Source organism: Copadichromis virginalis, linkage group LG6, assembly GCF_057382275.1.
Source record: "Copadichromis virginalis isolate Kocher_CV1m ecotype Utaka linkage group LG6, C_Virginalis_male_GT1.1, whole genome shotgun sequence".
NCBI lineage: Eukaryota > Metazoa > Chordata > Actinopteri > Cichliformes > Cichlidae > Copadichromis > Copadichromis virginalis.
The window spans coordinates 29,331,332-29,349,919 of NC_140623.1; the positions used below are offsets into that span (position 1 = coordinate 29,331,332).

Sequence of the window (18,588 nt, forward strand, 5' to 3'; positions counted from 1 at the left end):
ACAGTGGGTGCCTAGAGCATTAGAGCCAAAAAGTGGGTGCCTAGAGCATTAGAGCCAAAAACTGGCTGCACAGCTACCGCTAGGCTCCAGACTGCACTGAGTTGATTCATGCCTTGACTCTTTATTGTCAAGGAGATAACAAAGTCCATACAAGCCTTAGGAATGTGTGTGCCTCTGTGGAAGGAGTAAATCAGCTAGTTTTGGACAGGCTACAAACCAAACAAGGTACTGCAGGAGCTATCCATCTCACTCTACACCATTTGAAGTGATGTGAGTGGAAAGGGACTGTGGGGGGGGGCAAAGACAAAAGATTGTATAATTAAACTACAATCTGTCCAGTAGATCAGTAAAATAAAAATGTCTTATTTTTTTTAAGGATAAACTGATTTGATTAAAGTATAATGGATATACTTTTTATTTTGTTGAATATTCTGGTGTATTATATAAATGTGTCAAATTCAATAAAGCAAAGTGCAACAAAAAACAACACTGACTTACTAGATGTAGGAAAGGGGGTTGTAGATGGAGTAGGTGTGGCTTCCAAAAGCCCCTCAAGCTCATGTTTACACTTCCAGTTTTGGCAAAACAGACGTTGCAGATGCTCAGTGCATTAATGGCATGGGCATATTACGGCATCTGCTCTAAATATTAATATGACTGCATGGCACGGAAAGCCCATTAGTTATCAGTGACTCCCCTCCTTTGTCGACCTTTGGCTTTCTGATGACCTCATGTTAGGACATTAACATCACATGGATGGCTGTTCAGAGCCTCTCATCTCTTTGGACTGTGGTTTGTATTGATTTCAGGCCTCTGTTGGCAGGAAATGTAATCTGTACTATTACATCAACAGCAGAACCACCAGCCACCACCCATAGACCATGTGTGAAGGCATTAATGGGGACTGTCTTTTCCTCTTTGCGCTGGTTCTCTGGATCAAAATTGATGAGTTGTGACTTGCTATAAAACAGTGGAAGGCAGAGCAGGGTTGTTTGAGGTTATGTCTGTGAACTCCTGCTACTCTCTATGCCCATCACTTTACTGTCTTTTCTCTCTCACTCGCTCCCCCTGTAGATAAAGTCATTAACTCAATTTTGTCCACCTTGATTCCTCTTGTAATTGGGTGGTGCTTTCAGGTTATATTTTGCTTGGATGCAGTATTGGATAGGAAACGACTTCAGTAATTTTTTTTCATAGTGGTGTGTTTTTTGTTTGTTTTTGTTTTTTTTCCTGCTTTTTATCAGTACCCAAACTTAAGTCTGGGCTGATATTATCTCAATGTATGGCACAATTTGCTGTGTTTGGGCTGCCCTTTACATTACGATCCAAATCATCTGTCTGATAGCAGCCAATTACAACATCCCTTAGCTATGTCTGTACAGTGGCTGTCTGATCTCTAGGAAAACAGATGGCCATTGTAATGGTTATTGTAATGTGGGAGAAGCATGCAACCCAACTGAAAGGCATCAACATTATTGTGCATTCTCCTGTTCATGTCTGTATCAGCTACCAAATCAGCAGGCCAGGTCAAAAAGAGGAAGACGCAAGGAAGATTTTTGTGCTTGTGAAGAGTCCTCGTAGTTCCTGAAGGAAAAACTAGTCCGTCTTTGTTAGAAAAATGGTTTGCATGTGAATTTTTTACAGGCTGAGATTTTGCATTGTTTGTTCAATGTTTGTTCAATGAGTGCTGGACCTGCCTGCAGCTGCAACTTGCTCATTTAACCAGCTCTCTTTACTTGTAGGTCAGTTAAAGAAGTAGTGTACGACAGCCCAGGTGGTCGACTCCATTTAATTAAAAATAAAAAATATAAATAAAATTGACAACACCTATGACAAATTATTAGTCAGCGAAATTACCTTCGCCACCTGCTAAAATTAAGCATGTTTAAAGCATTTATGTACTGGGTTCACTGTTCAAACCTGGAATCTTTTACAGTCTTTGTCTTGGAGCTTGCAGGCTAAAGACTGCCTAATGTCTGATGCACAAAGGCTGTTGATTGCTTCAGTGTGCTCCTGCTTATAGTCTAGTGCATTCATAGCTACTGAATAGGCGGCATGTACTTCTTTCTCCACACTGTCCACACAACGTCCTTTCTCATTAGTATTTCCAGTAGTGTGTATTCATCTGAAGCAAAATATTTCCTGCTGCGTGTCACATGTGAGGAAGAAAAACTGGAAATAATTGAGACTTGAAGCTGTCAGAAGCTCATGTATGAAAGTGTCTATAATGTAATATGAGACTCTGTTGTAGGCATAGTGTAAACGACGTGCGGAGGCAGATATACTGTGAAGGACTTACTAGGGAAGCAGTAAAAGGTGAGGTGTGTGGCAATAGTATGAGTTTTTGTAGTTGCAGTTGGTGTGACTTAGTAGATCACTGCAGTGTCTCATGAGAACTCCAGACTGAGTAGCAAATCAGGACCTTGGTGAAGAAGAGACTGTAAAATGTTCTTTGGGCCTTTTATGGCTATTAGTTCCCATATCTCTTCTCACTGTGCTTTAATCTTCAGTTGGTTGGGGATTTATTTTTTTTTTCGTTATTTTTTGGGGGGGTTGAAGAAGGCATTATTACGTGGCTGTAGATGAAAGGTGCTGTTAATGGATTCCCATTGTTGAAATTACCTTTGTGGCTTATGTGTAGTTGATCATTTATTTATGCTCGTAAATGCATACAGAGGTGGAGTCTTTGATTTCATGCTTGGACTTTTGTTAACAAAATGAATGAACCACACAATAAAGCTGTGTGTTTAGGGTTTTGTTTCTTTTTTTTTTTTTTTCACCCTTCATTGTTTTTCTCTGCCTGCAGGCCTTCTCCAGGTCTCTCAACTTTTAGACCTACGTCTGCTACATCCAGGCCTCCCACAGCTACAACCAAGCTCTCCACCGCTGCAACTGCCAAAACTGTTTCCAGAGTTAATACAGCCCCATCTACTGGCAGGACCACATCAGCACAGCCTAAACCACCAGCAGCAGCTGCTGCTAAGAAAGGTGAGAAGACAAGATACTCTTCTGAAGCAAAGTCCAATTTGACTCTGTATATCGGAGACCTATATAATGGTCAGATTTAATATCTGTAGTAAGTCTCAGCATATGTTTTTAGATATTAGTGAAAAAATGTTTGTGTGAATCTTTGGAATAGAAATGCCTTGTATTTGTTTCTACTTTAGCACTTTGTACTCAAATTAAAATAGTCAGCTACCTGCATTTGACTACTCATACATCAGCTGCATGATGATCAACCAGTAGGAGTGTATGAATTTATGTTTTATTAATTTTTATTTATCTTCTCACCAGATGTCACTCGACCACCACTTACTACACCAGTCAAGAAACCCACAACAGCTGCAGCTGCTACTACCAAAAAACCCGAACCCTTTAAACCTGTGGCCACCGTAAAGGTGAGCACTACATCTAAATCATCCACGACAAAGCCAGTGGACTCAAAGGCATCACAGTTCAAACCAACACAGCCTGCAAAACATGCCCTCACAAAGAAACCCGTCGCTTCTCAACGATCACTTGCCACTAGCAGACCACCCTTTGGCCAAACGCCACCTTCCTCTCCAGCCAACAAAGCGGCAAACGACATGCCCTCTAAAACAAAACGTGGACCCAAACCCACTCAGACTGTCCCACCATTCTCTGCCACCAAGAAGAAAGACGTTTCAAACACTACCACATCTGCTGAAGCGTCAGAGAGTAACGCAGCAGCTGCAGTAGCTGCTACTGCAGCTGCAGTTGCAGCTGGTACTGCAGCAGCAGCTGTGCTAACTGAAACGCAAGCAGAGGCCAAACAAGAGTCATCCTTTGCTGCACCAGAGGAGGTGCCTGCCCCAGCTTTGCCTCAGGAGACCACTGCAGAGATGGCACCTCAAGAGGCCCCTCAAAGCCAAGAAGTGGCTCACTCTCCTCCACCGTGTTCTGAGACAACCTTACCAGAGAAGTCTCTGCTCAAAAAAGAAGTTGAAGGCAGTGCTCCCTTAACAACAACAGCACAGGAGCCAACCCCTTCGTCAGTCATGCCTTCATTATCACCCGAGGCCTCAACTCCAGACTTGTCAGAAGCGAATGTTGACTTGTTAACAGACCAGGCCTCCTCTGCATCTGCAGTCCTTCCAGCAGCGGCAAATGCTGTCCCTCAGATAGTCCCTCCGGCCAATCTAAATGAGGAAGAAGATGAAGAGGAGAGGGAGGGAAGCCAGCTGGTTTCTGTGTCTGAAATGAGTGGAACCACACAGCCCACAGAGGAGTCCCGCCCTGGGTCAGCTGGACTAGTTGGGGGGTCTGCTTGGAGAGCCGGTGGTGCCTTGCTCTCTGAGCTGGACTCTGAGGAGGTGAGCGGCAGTCAGCAGGGTGCATCTGAACTGAGCGCCCCTGGTGTCCTGGAGGGCACAGAAAGCACTGATGATCTGGGAGATGGTAGTCTCAAAGGAGCCATTGACATGGAAGGAGCCTCAGCAGGTTCTCCTGACTTTGAGAAGGTTCCTGACATACCAGTTAATGATTTTGATGAAGACGAAGATGACGATGAGGACGAGAATGATCGGGTGATTGACATGGATGTAGGCTCCGAGCGGGCAGATGAACCGCCAAGACCCAGGCATGACAATGATGTAGAAGAGGAGGAAGACGATGATGTGGAGATGGCGAGTGAGGGGGTGACTGAAAGTGGGTTAGAAAGCTACGGGAATGCAGATGAGGATGACTTTGCTGAGGATGAAAGGCTGGACAACTTGAACAGGGTGGCCCAACCACCACCTCCGCCGCCTCTGCTGCCTGCTGCACCAGCTGCTCAGTGGGAACAGCTAAACCCTTTTGCAGATCCCTGGGCAGAACATCAACAGCAACAGCAACAGCGGGTTCTTGATCCTGAGCTGGTGGGAGCAGCTGCAGCAAGCCCTTTAGCAGACCCTTTGCGAGCAGATTCTGAGACCCCAACGCAGACCTCAGCTCATGCCTGGCTGGAAATGGGATCTGCCCCTTTTGTTCATGAAAGCTTAGAAGTTCCCCATCATTTGTCTATCAAAGAGGAGCCACAAAATCTAGAGGGCCAAATGTACTTTGATCAGACCAATACAGCTCCAATGCAGACTGCGCACCCACCCCCCCTCTCTGCACCTGGAATGTCTCTGTCAAGCACCGTTAGCAGTGAGACCAGCACACCTGAGGAACTGGGGGACTATAACCGAGACGTAAAGCTCCAGCCACAAAGTTCACAAACCCCAGTGCTTTCTCCACAGCCTGATCTGGAGGGAGGAGATGAGGAAGAAACTGAGCCAGAGACCCTCCCTGCTGATGAAGTTTTGGGAGGCCCTGCAACTGCCCCAACCTCCAACCCGTCCTCATCCTCAGTAACAGAAGATGAGGCCAGTGACACGGAAGGAGAAGCTCAGCTGGATGATTCCTTGGAGACGCCACTAGTCTCCAACATAACCTTTGACAGCCAGCCTTCAGCCCAGCGTTGCCTGTCCACTGTGGAAGAGGGAGAGGAGGCTGAGACGGAGACAGAGGGCCGTGCAGGGGAAGACACCACTCCACCCTCGGCTACTTCACTGGCATCCTATGGCTTTGACACAATCACCACAACTTCAAACTCCAACGCTCAGTCCACAGGGGAGAACTGTATCAAAAGCCCTGGTATTTTCTCCTTGGAGGAGCTGCCCGAGGAAGCCAAGGAGTCCTGTTTGATCCCACAGCCGTGTCTCGCAGAGCAGCAGTACATAGAGTGTGGGAAGCAGGAAGGAGAGTCGGCTCAACATGTCAGAGAGGAAGCGCCGGGGTCAGATGAAGCGCCAGATCGTTCATCCACTCACCGTTTACAGCAACCAGAGGAAAACCTGGATGATGCCCAGCCTCCATACTATTCTGCTGTGTGTGATAAAACTGAGGACTCTTTTGCAGGTAACGTATAGTTCATCATCTCCCTAACAGCCCAAATCATGACCCTGTCCTCCTTTTGGCCCTGTAGACCAGTCTCCCCTTAATATCAGTTAGATTTCTTGTTGTTTGATCTGCAATCTTTGGGTGTGGATGTAATTAAAGTTAAACTCCCAAAAAAAGGAAAAAAGAAACGGAGAGCAAAAACAGGACAACCATGGCACTTCAACCTGCTATTAAATTTCCATTTAGAGCATATGGCTTCAATTCCTGTATGTGCAATAGCTATGTCTATTTCCATGTAATGTGTGAGCGTGCCTGGGTTTTGGTTTCTGTTCAACACAGAATTTTGTGGCTGCCCTGAACTGGCATGGATGTGACTTGTCTGTTTACAGCTCTTAATGACGGAAACATAACAAAAGAAATGTGGAATGATGTTTCCATGTGTATTTATCCTGTTGCATTTTACTGAACTAAGAAGCTAATGGCTAATCATGAGATTCTGATTGTATGTTCATGTTTGAGTTTGCTCTCCTACATTACACAGGCTTAATCTTCTTGCACTTTAAATTGTACCCTGTCCTTTTTTTCTTTTGTTCGTCCATCTTTTTGGAGTAATGAACCTTAAAACTTTAAATAAAGATTAGATTTTTACTGTGATTTATCCTCCTACTCTACAGTTTATTTTTAAGTGGGCATTTGGGAACGGCGTGTAAATGCTTTTCATTGATATATGGATTTGTATCTATAATAAGTCCTCACATTACTGCTATTAAACGTATCTCCTTTTAATAACTGTCATACACTTGCAGAGAAACATACTTGAGTTATACTTTTATCTTGAAAATCGGACTTGGTAAGCAGTGAGACTCATCAAATGGTCTAAATATCACAAACTGAATGAGTGAACTGATCATTCGCTAAATCAGACCCTCGAACACATCTCAAGCAGCCAAGAAGTTTGAAGCCTCATCGTCGGGCATCGATGGAACCAGCTCTGCTCATTCTTCTTCTACTACTGCAATTTCCCTCCAGTTCACTGAGGGTGTGTTGCTATTTCAGCTCTTTTCTACTACCCTTTTAAGCATTCTCGCTGCACTGTGTTAATGTTAACAGAGCTTATGCATGTCAGTGTTGCACACTGGGTTGATTTCATCTCATTACTTTGGATTGGTGTGTTTGGGGACAGCTCGATAGCTTGGCTCTAGAACAATATCTACCTTTTTTCTTTTTCCATTTGAGTTCTTCTAAAGCCAAGCTATGATTTTTGGTTTCTCTTGTGATGCTGGATGTCTGAAAATGCATGGAGAGCTTTTGCATGCATCACTGGTTGTCTAACTATAAACTCTGTTCACGGGTGATGACTGTCAAGAGCTTGCAGTAAGCTTTTCTTTGGTTGTTCATGTCTCACTGTATTTGATAGTGATTGCATATACAGGAAGTTTGGCTGCTTTTTTTTGCATATTTACAAAAAAGAAAAACACGAAACAAACCTTTTGCTCTCTGCACAAATTTCCCACCCTCGGCCCAGTCACTGCCCTGAGTCACCTCACCTTAGGAAACAATTTTATTGTTTTGTTTTGGTGTGTTGAGATTTTTTTTTTTTTTTTTTCTTCTCATTATTGTTTTAATTATTTAAACCACTCTGACAATGCCACACTGTCACTTGCAAAATTACAGATAACTGCTGGTCACTTTGGTGCTGTAGGCTACCGGCAGACGTTCGGCCTTGGCTTTACAGCGCTTTCATCATTTCTTTATCTAGTACAAGCCTTTAAAGGCTGCCCTTTCCCTCTACACCCTTTCTGCTTGTACTCACACTGCACCGCTGTCACTGTCCTGCTGCCTGTTACCTTCTGTTGTATGTCATGCTACTTGAATCTTCCTTCCCACTTCCTCTCTCACAGGCTTCACTGCACTACCGCACCCTCACCGCCGCGATCACGCAGCATACACCAGAGCCTACTATGACATTATCAAACCTCACAGCGCCGGCGTTACCCCACCGAGGTTGACCTGTGCCGACCTCCCTCCCAGGAGCCTCGAGCAGCAGGCGCTGAGCCCTCAGCTCCGCAGGCTGGAGCAACATCAGAGACAGCTGCAGGAGCTGGAACAACGTAGGGAACAACAGAGCAAACCACTTGAGGAGGCGGAGCAGGAGAGGAAGAGGAGGCAGGAAGAGGAGCAGAGAAGGAAGAAAGAGGAAGCTGAAGAAGAAATAAAGCGCAATAAAGAGGAGGCAAGGCGGATAAAGGAGCAAGCAGAGGCAGCCAAGAAAGAGGAGGAGGAGCTTAGACAGAGGAGAGACCTGGAGCTGCAGCTGCAGCAGCAACAAGAGGAGCTGAAGCAAAGGCAGCAAATCATGCAATGGCAGCAGGAGCTACAGCAGTCTAACAAAGGTCAGACGGTGTTGCTGTCCCCCTCCTCTGCCCTCTGCACCATCTACGAAGCCCTGGAGAACAGTGATGAAGAGGAAGTGGATGGTGAGGAAGAAATAAACGAGCTAAAACCTACTAAACACAAGGAACCTAAGCAAAAGGACGTTCACCATCCTTCCCAGGATGGAGAAAGTTCCTCCCCTTCCCAGTCTCCAGAGCGGCCTCCACCCTTGGATCTGGACTGGGGGAAGAAAGTGGACATAGTCCAACAGCTGATTAATCAGACCCTGCTACTGAATGGAGATAGTTGCTCCTCGCTGCTGTTGTTGCCAGGAGGTGCAGGAGGCACACTAAGCCCCCTGGAGAGCAGCATGTGGCCCAGTCTGCTGCCTTCACTCGCTCCTCCCTCTGCCACGGTCACCTCCGTGAGTAGTTTCTCCCCCGAGGCCACGGGCAGTTCGCCACAGGGGGAGTGGACGGTGGTAGAGCTGGAGACTCACCACTGAAGGACCAGTCACGCATTCATACAGGGACCGTGACACAAGTCCTGCCAGTTTATGCACACACCACAGGGTGACGAACAGTCTACTGTATAAACTCCCGATATTCACTCCTGGAGAAGAGCCGTATGGATTGAGGTAAACATTTTGGGCTGGGCATCATCAATATTACATAATCTGATAAGGAACATAAATGAGATCACACTTAAGTCACTTGCAATTTTCAGAGTACACGAAGGGATCACAAAGGCAAATTGTATTACTCTGCCCAGACCCATGATCATGTGGTGCTGTAGATCAGTGGTTCCCAACCAGGGTGGCGAATGACTTTGTTCCACGCACTCTTTATTTTTTTTAGACTTTCTTTGAATCTTGTTTTTCTTCCAAACTACTGAGTATGTCTACTTACTGGGGGCTTTGAAAGCAGCTAAAATTCAGAGCTGTGGCAAAAAGTGACCAATGTTATTTTTAAGAGATGGAACCACTGCCCCGAGTTAATTTCAGAGATGATGGTTTTTCTTCCTGTACTGTGAAAACAAGCACAAACAAAACTGTTACCAATGTTTGGTGGTGCTACAGTTGAATTATTGGCTGGTTCTCCAAACACGTTGCTGTTAATTAATGCAAAAAGGTTAATGAGTAAGACTCTCAGGCAGTATTTAAGATGGTAAATTAAACTAAATGGACTGAAAAGGTGAAACGTCTTTAGGTAAATATTTAAAAGTCTTCTCTGCAAGTAGGAAAAATGTTCATTGCCAACACTATAAAGAGAAATGTATCCATAGCGTCAGTTACCGTATGTTTGGTTGTATTTCTATGCTCGTTTATTTTTACTATTCTGAATGAGAAAAGGGATCAGATTAGAGCCCGAGCTGAAAGGACAGCAAGGACAATTTTAAAGAAAACAAACAAATCAACTAATGTCAAATTTTTGAATTGCCAAACATTAGTCTTAAAATTCTAAATCAGTCAGGCTTGACTGATATTCAAACCCGATTTTTAGGTCTTCTTTAACGTGCATGTAAAACCAGGCAAGACTGAAGAACAGGACCTGAGCTGTGACACCGCCTGAGAGCCTCCGCTGAAAGCCTCTCACTCTGCAGGCGAAGAACCCGAGCTTCATCTCTGCCGATGAAACTCAAGCAGATGAGCACAACCTGACGCCGCACGCTGAAACTCAGCACCTCACTTACCTCTCGCACAACTCTAAACACCAACTTTACACACTAGAACATCACACACCTGAAACCATACGATCACTAACAGACTCCCATCATGCACCACATCTATTGACTGACAGGGTGGAACTGGACACTGTTGCTGAATCTCTGTACTCACGCGCACACAGTGCCAAACAGCAACTGCTGATCCCAGTAAGGCAAACTGTTCCTCACTTGAACCTGCGAATTTTTTTTTTTTTTTTTTTTTTTTTGTTGTGTGGGTGTTTGTTTTTTTTTTTTTTTTAAATCAAAGCCATACCTGTTAATTTGTTTGTGTTTACATGCATCATCATCACTTTAGGTAAAAGTGGGAACACACTCAGATTGCACTTAATTCAATTCCTTATAGTGTTTTAAATTTTTACCCGTTCAAATCTAGTTATTCTTGAGGCCTAGACGTCCCTGTTGTCCTATTTTAATGTAAGTTATTCCAGATTGAGGTAAAAGAAATCGTTAGATTAGGACAAGATGAAGGAAATGATGTCAGTCTGAGCTGCTCAGATCGCATTTCCTCACCAAAGGTCAGTACAACCTGTGGTCTGTGCAACCCCTTTGAAACACTGGAATCAGGTTTTAGTAAGCTTGTGTTCTTATCATTATTATCATTGTTTAGAATGGACAGAACTGGTTAGTGTTTAAATGCTTTTGCAGGATCTGTAGCCCAACGTTATATTTAAAGTCTTCCTTAGGTTCTCATACTTGCGTTGCTTCAGTGACAGACTGCATGCTTTAAGGCCAGCTGTCAGATGCAGATTCAACGCAACCACTGAGCTCTGGGTTTAACCGACACTGCTGTGAGGTGCGAGGAGATGTTTAAAAGTGCCATATGTTGATGTCCGTTTGTGTTTAATTCTGCTTCTAGTTGTGAATCTAAATGGAGGGCTCATAAATCTGGCACTCGTCGCCCCTCCCCTCCATCCACATCCTGTTGAGTCAGTTCTTGGCTCGCTGCCTTGGCCTTTCCGCTGTGGATCAGTGGCATAAAGACCGAATTGTGTTTGATAATGGAATTCAAAGCAGGGACCCGAATATTAAACCGCAGACTGAGACTCGATGTTCGGTACTTTTGCCCTTTCCCACGATTGGCTCCAGCAGAGAGTCCGCCACATGTTCGAGCGTATTCTAAAGTTTGCATTCCTGCAGCTCCAGGCGGGGAACACGTGGCGCTCAGTATTTTTTATGTCCTTGGTGTGTTTTCAAGTATTTGCGGGTATATCATTAAAGACTGATCACTGTAATGAAGGGATACTCCACTTTACTTTTGTACTTCAGAGTTTTAGAGTTATAGTAGCAGTTTTAAGAGTTATATTTAGATTTTTATTGAATAGAGAATGAAAGATGTTGAGTGTAAATGGTAGATTTTATTCTAAGTAAATTGCCTTTCTTCATGTTCAACCAACAGAACTAATGAGCTGAATGGTTACAAGGTCAAACTGAACACATTTCGTTATTTACTTGGGCTCAGAGTCCGTCGGGCTCTCATTTGCTTTGTAATTTATTGAAAAGGAAGCCTGTGTGTGCTCCTTTAATGTCTTCATGAACCGGGTGAAATGAACCGAATCGGGCCGTCTCGCTCAAGGCCCAGACCGTGGCAGCTTGTTCTGAAGTGTAATGTCTTTGTTCATTTCTGTAGGCAAATCTGTGATTGTGTGTGTAATTATTACAATGCAATGTTTCATGTAAATAAAATGGGTTTTTTTTTAATAACACTTTGCCTTTTCTCAACATGAGCGATTACAAATTGTACAACTGTGGGAATGTTGAAAACATCAGACATTAACTCTGCAGAAATCTTTTACAACCTAAAAACCATACATGCAAACTTCACAGTATTGAACAACTTCACCTCCTCAGGTTTTCAGGCGCCTCTGTGTTTTTACAGCTAACAAAAGTAGAACAGTTTCTCTTCTGATGTCCAGATGCAAACTAAAAGACACTGAACCTTCTAACAGCTGGACATTCTAGGGTTCGTGCGCAACAGGCTTTGTCTACTTTAAAATATGATGGCATGTGCACTAATAGAGACACGACCTATTTACAGCCCCTTCAGACATGCACCGCTTTCCCAGAGTTCCCACAGATGTGTTTAAGACGCTGTCCTTTTATTTTTAAGGTTAAGGATTGGTTTCCAGATGTCATCTGAACAGCTCAGCTTCAGGTCTAAAGGTGCCTCCTGGTCAACTGCCATCAACAGCTGTGATGCTAATATGACTGAAGTAAATGTAGTAGGATTTGTTTATGCCGAGTCACAGTAGTACAAGACTCTAGATGTCGATATGGGTTAATCAGATGAGCAGAGAACAGCCTCTTTATTGTTTGCAGTAACGTTAAAGCATGTCCACTCTCAGCCCGTCTGGGTGGGGCAGGACACAACTCTCAATCACTGCTGCAGGAGTGTCTGAATGAAGCGGTGAACGTAAAAGTAGCATGCCTGAATGCAGTCGCTGTGACCAACCAGTGAAGTGGTCACGTATCGCAAACAACACGGAAACACACAAATACTTAATTCTTGCTCTGACGTCCAAACTGAAACTAGATGTTCAAACGTCTCGCATCAGCTGGATGCAGATGAATCGGCAACACGCTGCATTCAACGTACTTTAAACCTTGAACAGTTTCTTAGGTCTTGTATAAGGCACCAAAACGATGCTCGTTGCTAATCTGTCTCCAGAGTCAAAAGCAGCTTCATCAGGGAGTCTGTAGCCTTGCAGCTAGACGGCTCGTCCTCACCCAGAAACAAGAGTCTGTGGTAGTTGGCCAGAGGGACCTCACACAAGATCCTGAGACATGAACACAGATGAGTCAGAAAATCCTAATTGGGGACACAGCTCAGAGTTTTCATAAATAGCAGCCTACCAGTCATTTATATCATCTGAGTTGGGATCCGGGTCCACCTGCACCCAGCGACCAATGGACCAGATCCCCTTCAGATCATCATGACCGCAGCTATCATCAGCCTCTCTGTGTGGCCTGAAATCCTCACAGCACAGGAAGTAGCTTGAAACCCAGGAATGACACATGAAAGGTGAGAAGTTTTAATGACTTAAAGTGAGCAAGAAATAGGAAACGGAACATGGAGATGCTTCAACATCCAGACTCACTAATCAGTTTCTGCCTCTTTCTCTTCATCGTTGTGGAGTTTCTCCACGTTCCAGCGCATGCGTTTGTACAGCCCCGTGTTGACCTGGGAGAGGTACGGCGTGGGTACACAGTAACGGAAAATGGTCAGCCTCAGGTGGCCGAGCTGACTCTGGCCGATGCAGAACTGAGACACGCTGGGAACAAAAACGCAAAAGACGTTGATGTTCAGAGTGAAAGGTTTATAGCAACAGTCACAGTGTTGGGGTTGTGCAGAGAAGACGAAAATGATGGGAGTATTAAAAAAAAGAATCACAAAATGCTGATTCTCAACAGTAGGTTCTGCACGCAGGTGCAAAGAAAATGTGAAGTAATCTGTAGGACAGGGAAGAAATGTGACCACATGAGGTTTAAAATTATTACAGGTTTATGTGTGACAGCTAAACAGTACTAGATATAAAATGTGGACATGAGCAGAAAAAACAGGAGGATGAGGATTTGGAGAATCATAAGTTAGTCACATTGATAACTTGTAATGACGTAACAGTTTCAAAAGTTTAAATAAATACATCAGTGGCATGAATGTCATGGTAAATTTTGTCTTTTTTTATTATAGAATCGAACTGTTCTTTTTCCAGGGTGGAATAATTGCACCGTATACATCTTCAGTAACAATTGGGTGCACAAGTTTGAATTTATTTTGGATTGACTCTAATCCATACAGAGTCAAAGTATACATACATTCCCGCTAATATGCTCATGGAATAATTCTGGCTGGATATTGGCTCCAGCAGTTTCATGGCAGGCTTGAGCTTTGCTGGCTCCTGGATGGTTCCTGAGCATCCTAACCGATCCCATCTGTGGGTGACCGTTTGGGTCTGCAGTTAGAAATGGCTCCAAAAGAAGACCTTCCTGACTTCTATAAATCTACAATTCTCCTCCTTAGATCTTCAGAGTTCCTCGGACTTTCTCATTGTTCTAAATCCAATGTGTGCTGTCCAACAAATCGTTTTTATGCAGCAAAGAGAAACTACCAGTTTTAGTCAATCATGATCACTAACACAAGGTTAATGTGTATTAGTCAGGCTTGGCCTTGTCAAGTTAGAGTTCATTATAGAATCTCCATCTCCACTTATTACAGGGCTTGAGTGAGTTAATTTATATTTTTTGACTTTAGAGAAAATCCAAAATAAATTCAAACTTGTGCACCCAATTCTTGAAAAAGAACGGTTCAAAATTTTAAAAGCATGACATTCATTCCCATAATGAGTGGATGCAAACTTCCACCCACAACTGTAGCTCGATAAGACTAAATTCTGCTTCATAGTACAAACACACCGTAAACAAAAGCAAGTATTCGTTTGCATAAGCGTGCACCTTTGGGGCTCCTTCTCATCCAAACTGAGAAGATTGTAGCTGGAACACCTCAGCAGCATCTGCTCCAACTTGTCACACAGCTGCTGTGAGAAGTCCAACAGCTGCACACACACATACACACAGTTTAGAGTAAATATAAACCACAAAATTTTCAAGTTGTAGACACACACGGCACCGATACACCTTCCGCTCGGGCAGTTTGTTCCAACAGCTGATGCACACACTGTTCTGAAGCGACTGACCACAACAACATAGGATTCATTTCTTATATGAAGTGCAATAAGCTTTCTGTCAAATACATAATTTAACTACTCAACAGATGAACCTGTTGCTTCCAATCAAAGTCAACTACAGTGGTGCGAAAAGTGTTTGTTGCCTACATGATTTCCTTTATTTGAGATTTTCAAATCAATTTAATTAACAAGTAAACAAATGTTTTTTCTAAATGCAGGTGTTTATCATCAAGAGGTGGGGGGTAAAAAAAAAACCCTACAACTTCAGCAATGTTTATGGTGTTTGAAATTCCTTTTAGCTTGCAATCTGAGCATGGTAACTTTCCAAACTTTTCATATGCATGAGGAAAAAAATGCTATAAAACTGTGAAAATTTACCCTTGTGCAACTCTCAGCTGGCAGAGGGTTGCTTTGGGACACGATGCTTCTGGTTAGGTGTTCCAGGTGGTTAAAGAAAGGCTGACAGGTGTACAGGAAATTCTGCACAGCAGTAACTACAGTGTCCCTGCTTACACACTTCTGCCTGCCAGGACACAAAAAACCTTCATGATACAGAGAAATGACCAAAATGAATGCAACAAAGCAGGAACCTACCCCTGGATGAGGCAGTCAAGTACGCAATCTGTTTTGCTCAAGAAGAACTGGAGCTGCAGCCAGATGCTTTTCTCAACCTGGCTCAAGTCTGGGCAGCTGCAGCACCCATATTTACCACAGGATGGCGCCACAGCAACGTCAGCTAAAAACGATAGTTGCTTCTCCGCCTCTGAAACACCTAATCATGTGCATAAACACAGAGAACAGCATGATGATGATCGCTTCACAGTGTTCTTTCATTAAGGTTTAATATTTTCTGAAAAAGAAATACAAGAATTAGAAACTTTGGAGACAGAGATATTTTTAGAGTAATGCTGACTGCAAAGAAAGCCATTACCAAAAACGTCTCCATACTGTTTACTACATGATGGAGAGGCTGATGTTCTCCTGTAGGTTTAAACCACATCAATTTACAGGGTTTTGGATCAGACTGGAACGATTTCATTTTGATTGGTTTGTTTCTTCAAATGTTTATGAATTTATGAAAGAAAAATAAAAGTAACAGTAAATTAAAAGGGTTGTTAGATGTTTATTTACATTTTATGTTGTTTTTTTAAAATTGGTTTTCTTTTCTTGAATTAGTATTATGTTTTTTCCGATTCATTATTTATTCATTTTCTACTTTTTATTTTTTTTAGGAGAAAAACCATGCACGCCTGTGATCAAAACCATTTTTCACTTTATATTTATTACTAAACATTTAAAAGAATTTTACTAAACCATAAAATGAATGGTGCACATGTGCTATACCCACATAAATTAAAACATAATAGAAAACAGATGATGGTAAAACACCTCTTTATACAGCCTCCTGTGTTCCAGTCTCTACATCACTTTTGTGGTGCGATTACACTAAAACAAATGTGTAACCGTGATGTTCCTACAAATTCATGTATCGATCAGCTGACTCTAACTTTATGTCCAAACTACTCAAACTGAGCTAATGCACTCATTTCTAATCTCTCCTGCTCACTCTGCCTCCTGTCATTTTGCTAATGCTGGCGTCTCCAAACCATACATCATAGCAGGTCTCACTACCATAATGCAACTTTATCACTCTTTCTGCTTCTCCAAACAGTCATCTCGACCCACTCCACCCTCCAATCACTGTCTGCTTCACCTTTCTTGTGCACTATCCATTAAATTGGATGGTTGAACCCAGATATTTCAATTCAGCTACCTTTACTTACTGTCCTTCTTGTATCTTCACTGTTACACCTCAGACTCATGTATTCTGTCTCGCTTCTATTGACTTTCATTCCTCTTCTCTCCAGAGCATACCTCCACCTCCTCCTCATTAATCCATCTGTTATTCCTACCACACACCTGTATTCATACATGTCCTGCTGGCCAGCCTTGTAATCCTCTATCAAGGCACCGACAGCAAATTCTTAGTAGTGCTCTTTGTCATCATTAAACCATACTGGCGATCAGCGATTGCCACCTCTCTCCTTAAACTAGCTTAAACGATTCTTTCCCACAGCTTCATAGTATGTCTCATCGGCTTTATCCCTCTGTTGTTACTACAGCTCTTACACTTTTGTTCTTGAAAATAAGTACCACTTCTTCCCCGTTTCTTCCTCTAACTCTCCAAAACGGTGTTAAACGGTGCCCTCTCTTTTAAACATCTTCATACCTCCACAGGTATGTGATCCGGACCAGCCACCTGCCCACTCTTCATCCTCCTCCTAACAGCCAATTTTCTTTTGCACTGACATGTACTACAGTGTCTTCTACCCTCTGACCTGTATATGTGCCGATTTGCAGACGGTCCTTGCCGTCTGAATCCTGTAGATCCAGATCCAGGTGTTGCCCTGATGCTGACACTTCAGTGACCGACATGCTTCCCGCTGCAGGCAAGTGGACGTTAACTGAACAGCTGCTGAAAATCAAACTACATTAGAGAAGCATTTCTGGCTTTGCCACAGGCATCACGAGTGAACTCTTTACTAACGTCCTGCTAATTCACGATAACACAGCGATCTAGCTAGCTATGAGACGCAAACACGAAAAGAAAGTGAAATTTGGCAGCAAAATACTGTTTTTATTAGAATTAACGAAAATGATTGTTAAATGTTATGCTGGGATCGCCCCAGCTCACTAGCACGTTTACTGGGAGCCGGCGTTTACCATTAACAACTTCGCTAGCTTAGCTGTTAGCCGTTACCCTTCTTTTGCACGTCAGCCTCTTGTCCAAGGTCAAAGGTCCCTGCCTAGCAACAAAAAAGTAAATAAAAAAAATAAATCACGTAAAGTTATAAGCTTCACGATTTTACACTGCCTGCAATTGTGCGTTTTCTTTATTTTTCTTTATTTTTAAATTTAATTTTTTATTTGACACTGAAAAGCAACAGAACAAAACCACATAAATGGGTCTCTGAGTCAAAATTTCCACCTAATAAATTGAAATTTCAAGATATCTTGAAATTCCGAATTAACTTTCGAGATACTTAATTCATAACTGAAAATTTTGACTCAAGTCCCTGAGACTTGGTTTAACTTTTATTTAATTTTTTAATTCATTATTTTCCCTGTGGCAGAAAGAAACCGATTTTTTTTTTCTTTTTCTCCTGCAGCACAAATATGCTAAAACAGATGCGCTGGAGCAAATGATAGCTGATTATTATTGATTTTATGCCACATATTTGAATTATTGTTATTGTGAAATTGGGGGAAATCTTAAACTAACACTGAAACTAATACAAATCAAACTGAAAATGAACAGTTTCTACAATTGAAAACTAAAGTGAAACTTTCAATGCGGCTCTGGAAAATGACTGAAACTAAACTAAACTGAAACCTAAATACTACTACTACTAATAATAATAATGAAAACAAATTGAAAACACTACATTTTAATAGGTCCTCTTTAAACATTTGTTTATAGGCAGATATCAGCCAATATGACAAATACCAATATAAAACTAGTGCTTGCATTTCAAAGCTTGTGCAAATACACCTAATTTTGTTTTCAGTCCCTCCTTCATACAGAGAGAGATTAACCATCATGCCGTGCTCTGTTAGCAGATATCACCGAGATAAGAAAAGTTTTTCATAACCTAAATAACTCCACCCCTCAGAACAACTGGACTAAAACATCTGTGTGGAAATTTTAACAGTTTATTACAGACATCTGTTTGCCTTATCATGAGTTATTGCTGCCTTTCACTGCTCGAGTCAGCTCTTTGATGACCGTAGGTGACTCAGCTGTATTAAGTTTATCGTTGTGAGCCTACACATTTAACATATATTTAGGATATGGTATGTGAGTCCTCTGTCCCTGCTCTTGTCCTCTGCCCCCGCTGAAAGATTTTCATGATGCAAATGAGAT

The 18,588-nt window shown here is 42.7% G+C and overlaps 2 protein-coding genes across 9 annotated transcripts in view; one reads left to right on the forward strand and one right to left on the reverse strand.

Annotated features, from left to right (window-relative positions):
• prr36a (proline rich 36a) overlaps positions 1-11,676 on the forward strand; it is a 29,279-nt gene extending 17,603 nt beyond the window's left edge. For 2 of the 3 annotated variants that reach the window (XM_085459733.1, XM_085459734.1), the window contains exons 4-6: positions 2,807-2,988; positions 3,295-5,901; positions 7,785-11,676. In XM_085459733.1, the coding sequence (XP_085315859.1) occupies positions 2,807-2,988; positions 3,295-5,901; positions 7,785-8,761 (3,766 nt within the window). In that variant the 3' untranslated portion in view covers positions 8,762-11,676. The remainder of the gene's footprint in view (positions 1-2,806; positions 2,989-3,294; positions 5,902-7,784) is intronic. The other variant, XR_014920908.1, reaches the window with a different exon arrangement.
• On the reverse strand, positions 11,649-17,489 carry lg6h19orf67 (linkage group 6 C19orf67 homolog). Of its 6 annotated transcripts, none has more exons than XM_085459737.1 (8): positions 17,425-17,489; positions 17,003-17,136; positions 15,258-15,435; positions 15,042-15,186; positions 14,431-14,531; positions 13,077-13,250; positions 12,832-12,972; positions 11,649-12,755 (listed from the first exon to the last, which is right to left on the reverse strand). In XM_085459737.1, exons 2-8 carry the CDS (start codon positions 17,097-17,099, stop codon positions 12,632-12,634), a joined length of 960 nt encoding a protein of 319 aa, XP_085315863.1. In that variant the 5' UTR covers positions 17,100-17,136; positions 17,425-17,489; the 3' UTR covers positions 11,649-12,631. The 6 variants fall into 6 exon arrangements, with proteins under 6 accessions (XP_085315863.1, XP_085315864.1, XP_085315861.1 ...); XM_085459738.1 differs by having other exon boundaries at positions 17,003-17,139; positions 17,425-17,478; XM_085459735.1 differs by having other exon boundaries at positions 17,388-17,470.
• Between the last annotated feature and the right edge of the window lie 1,099 nt (positions 17,490-18,588).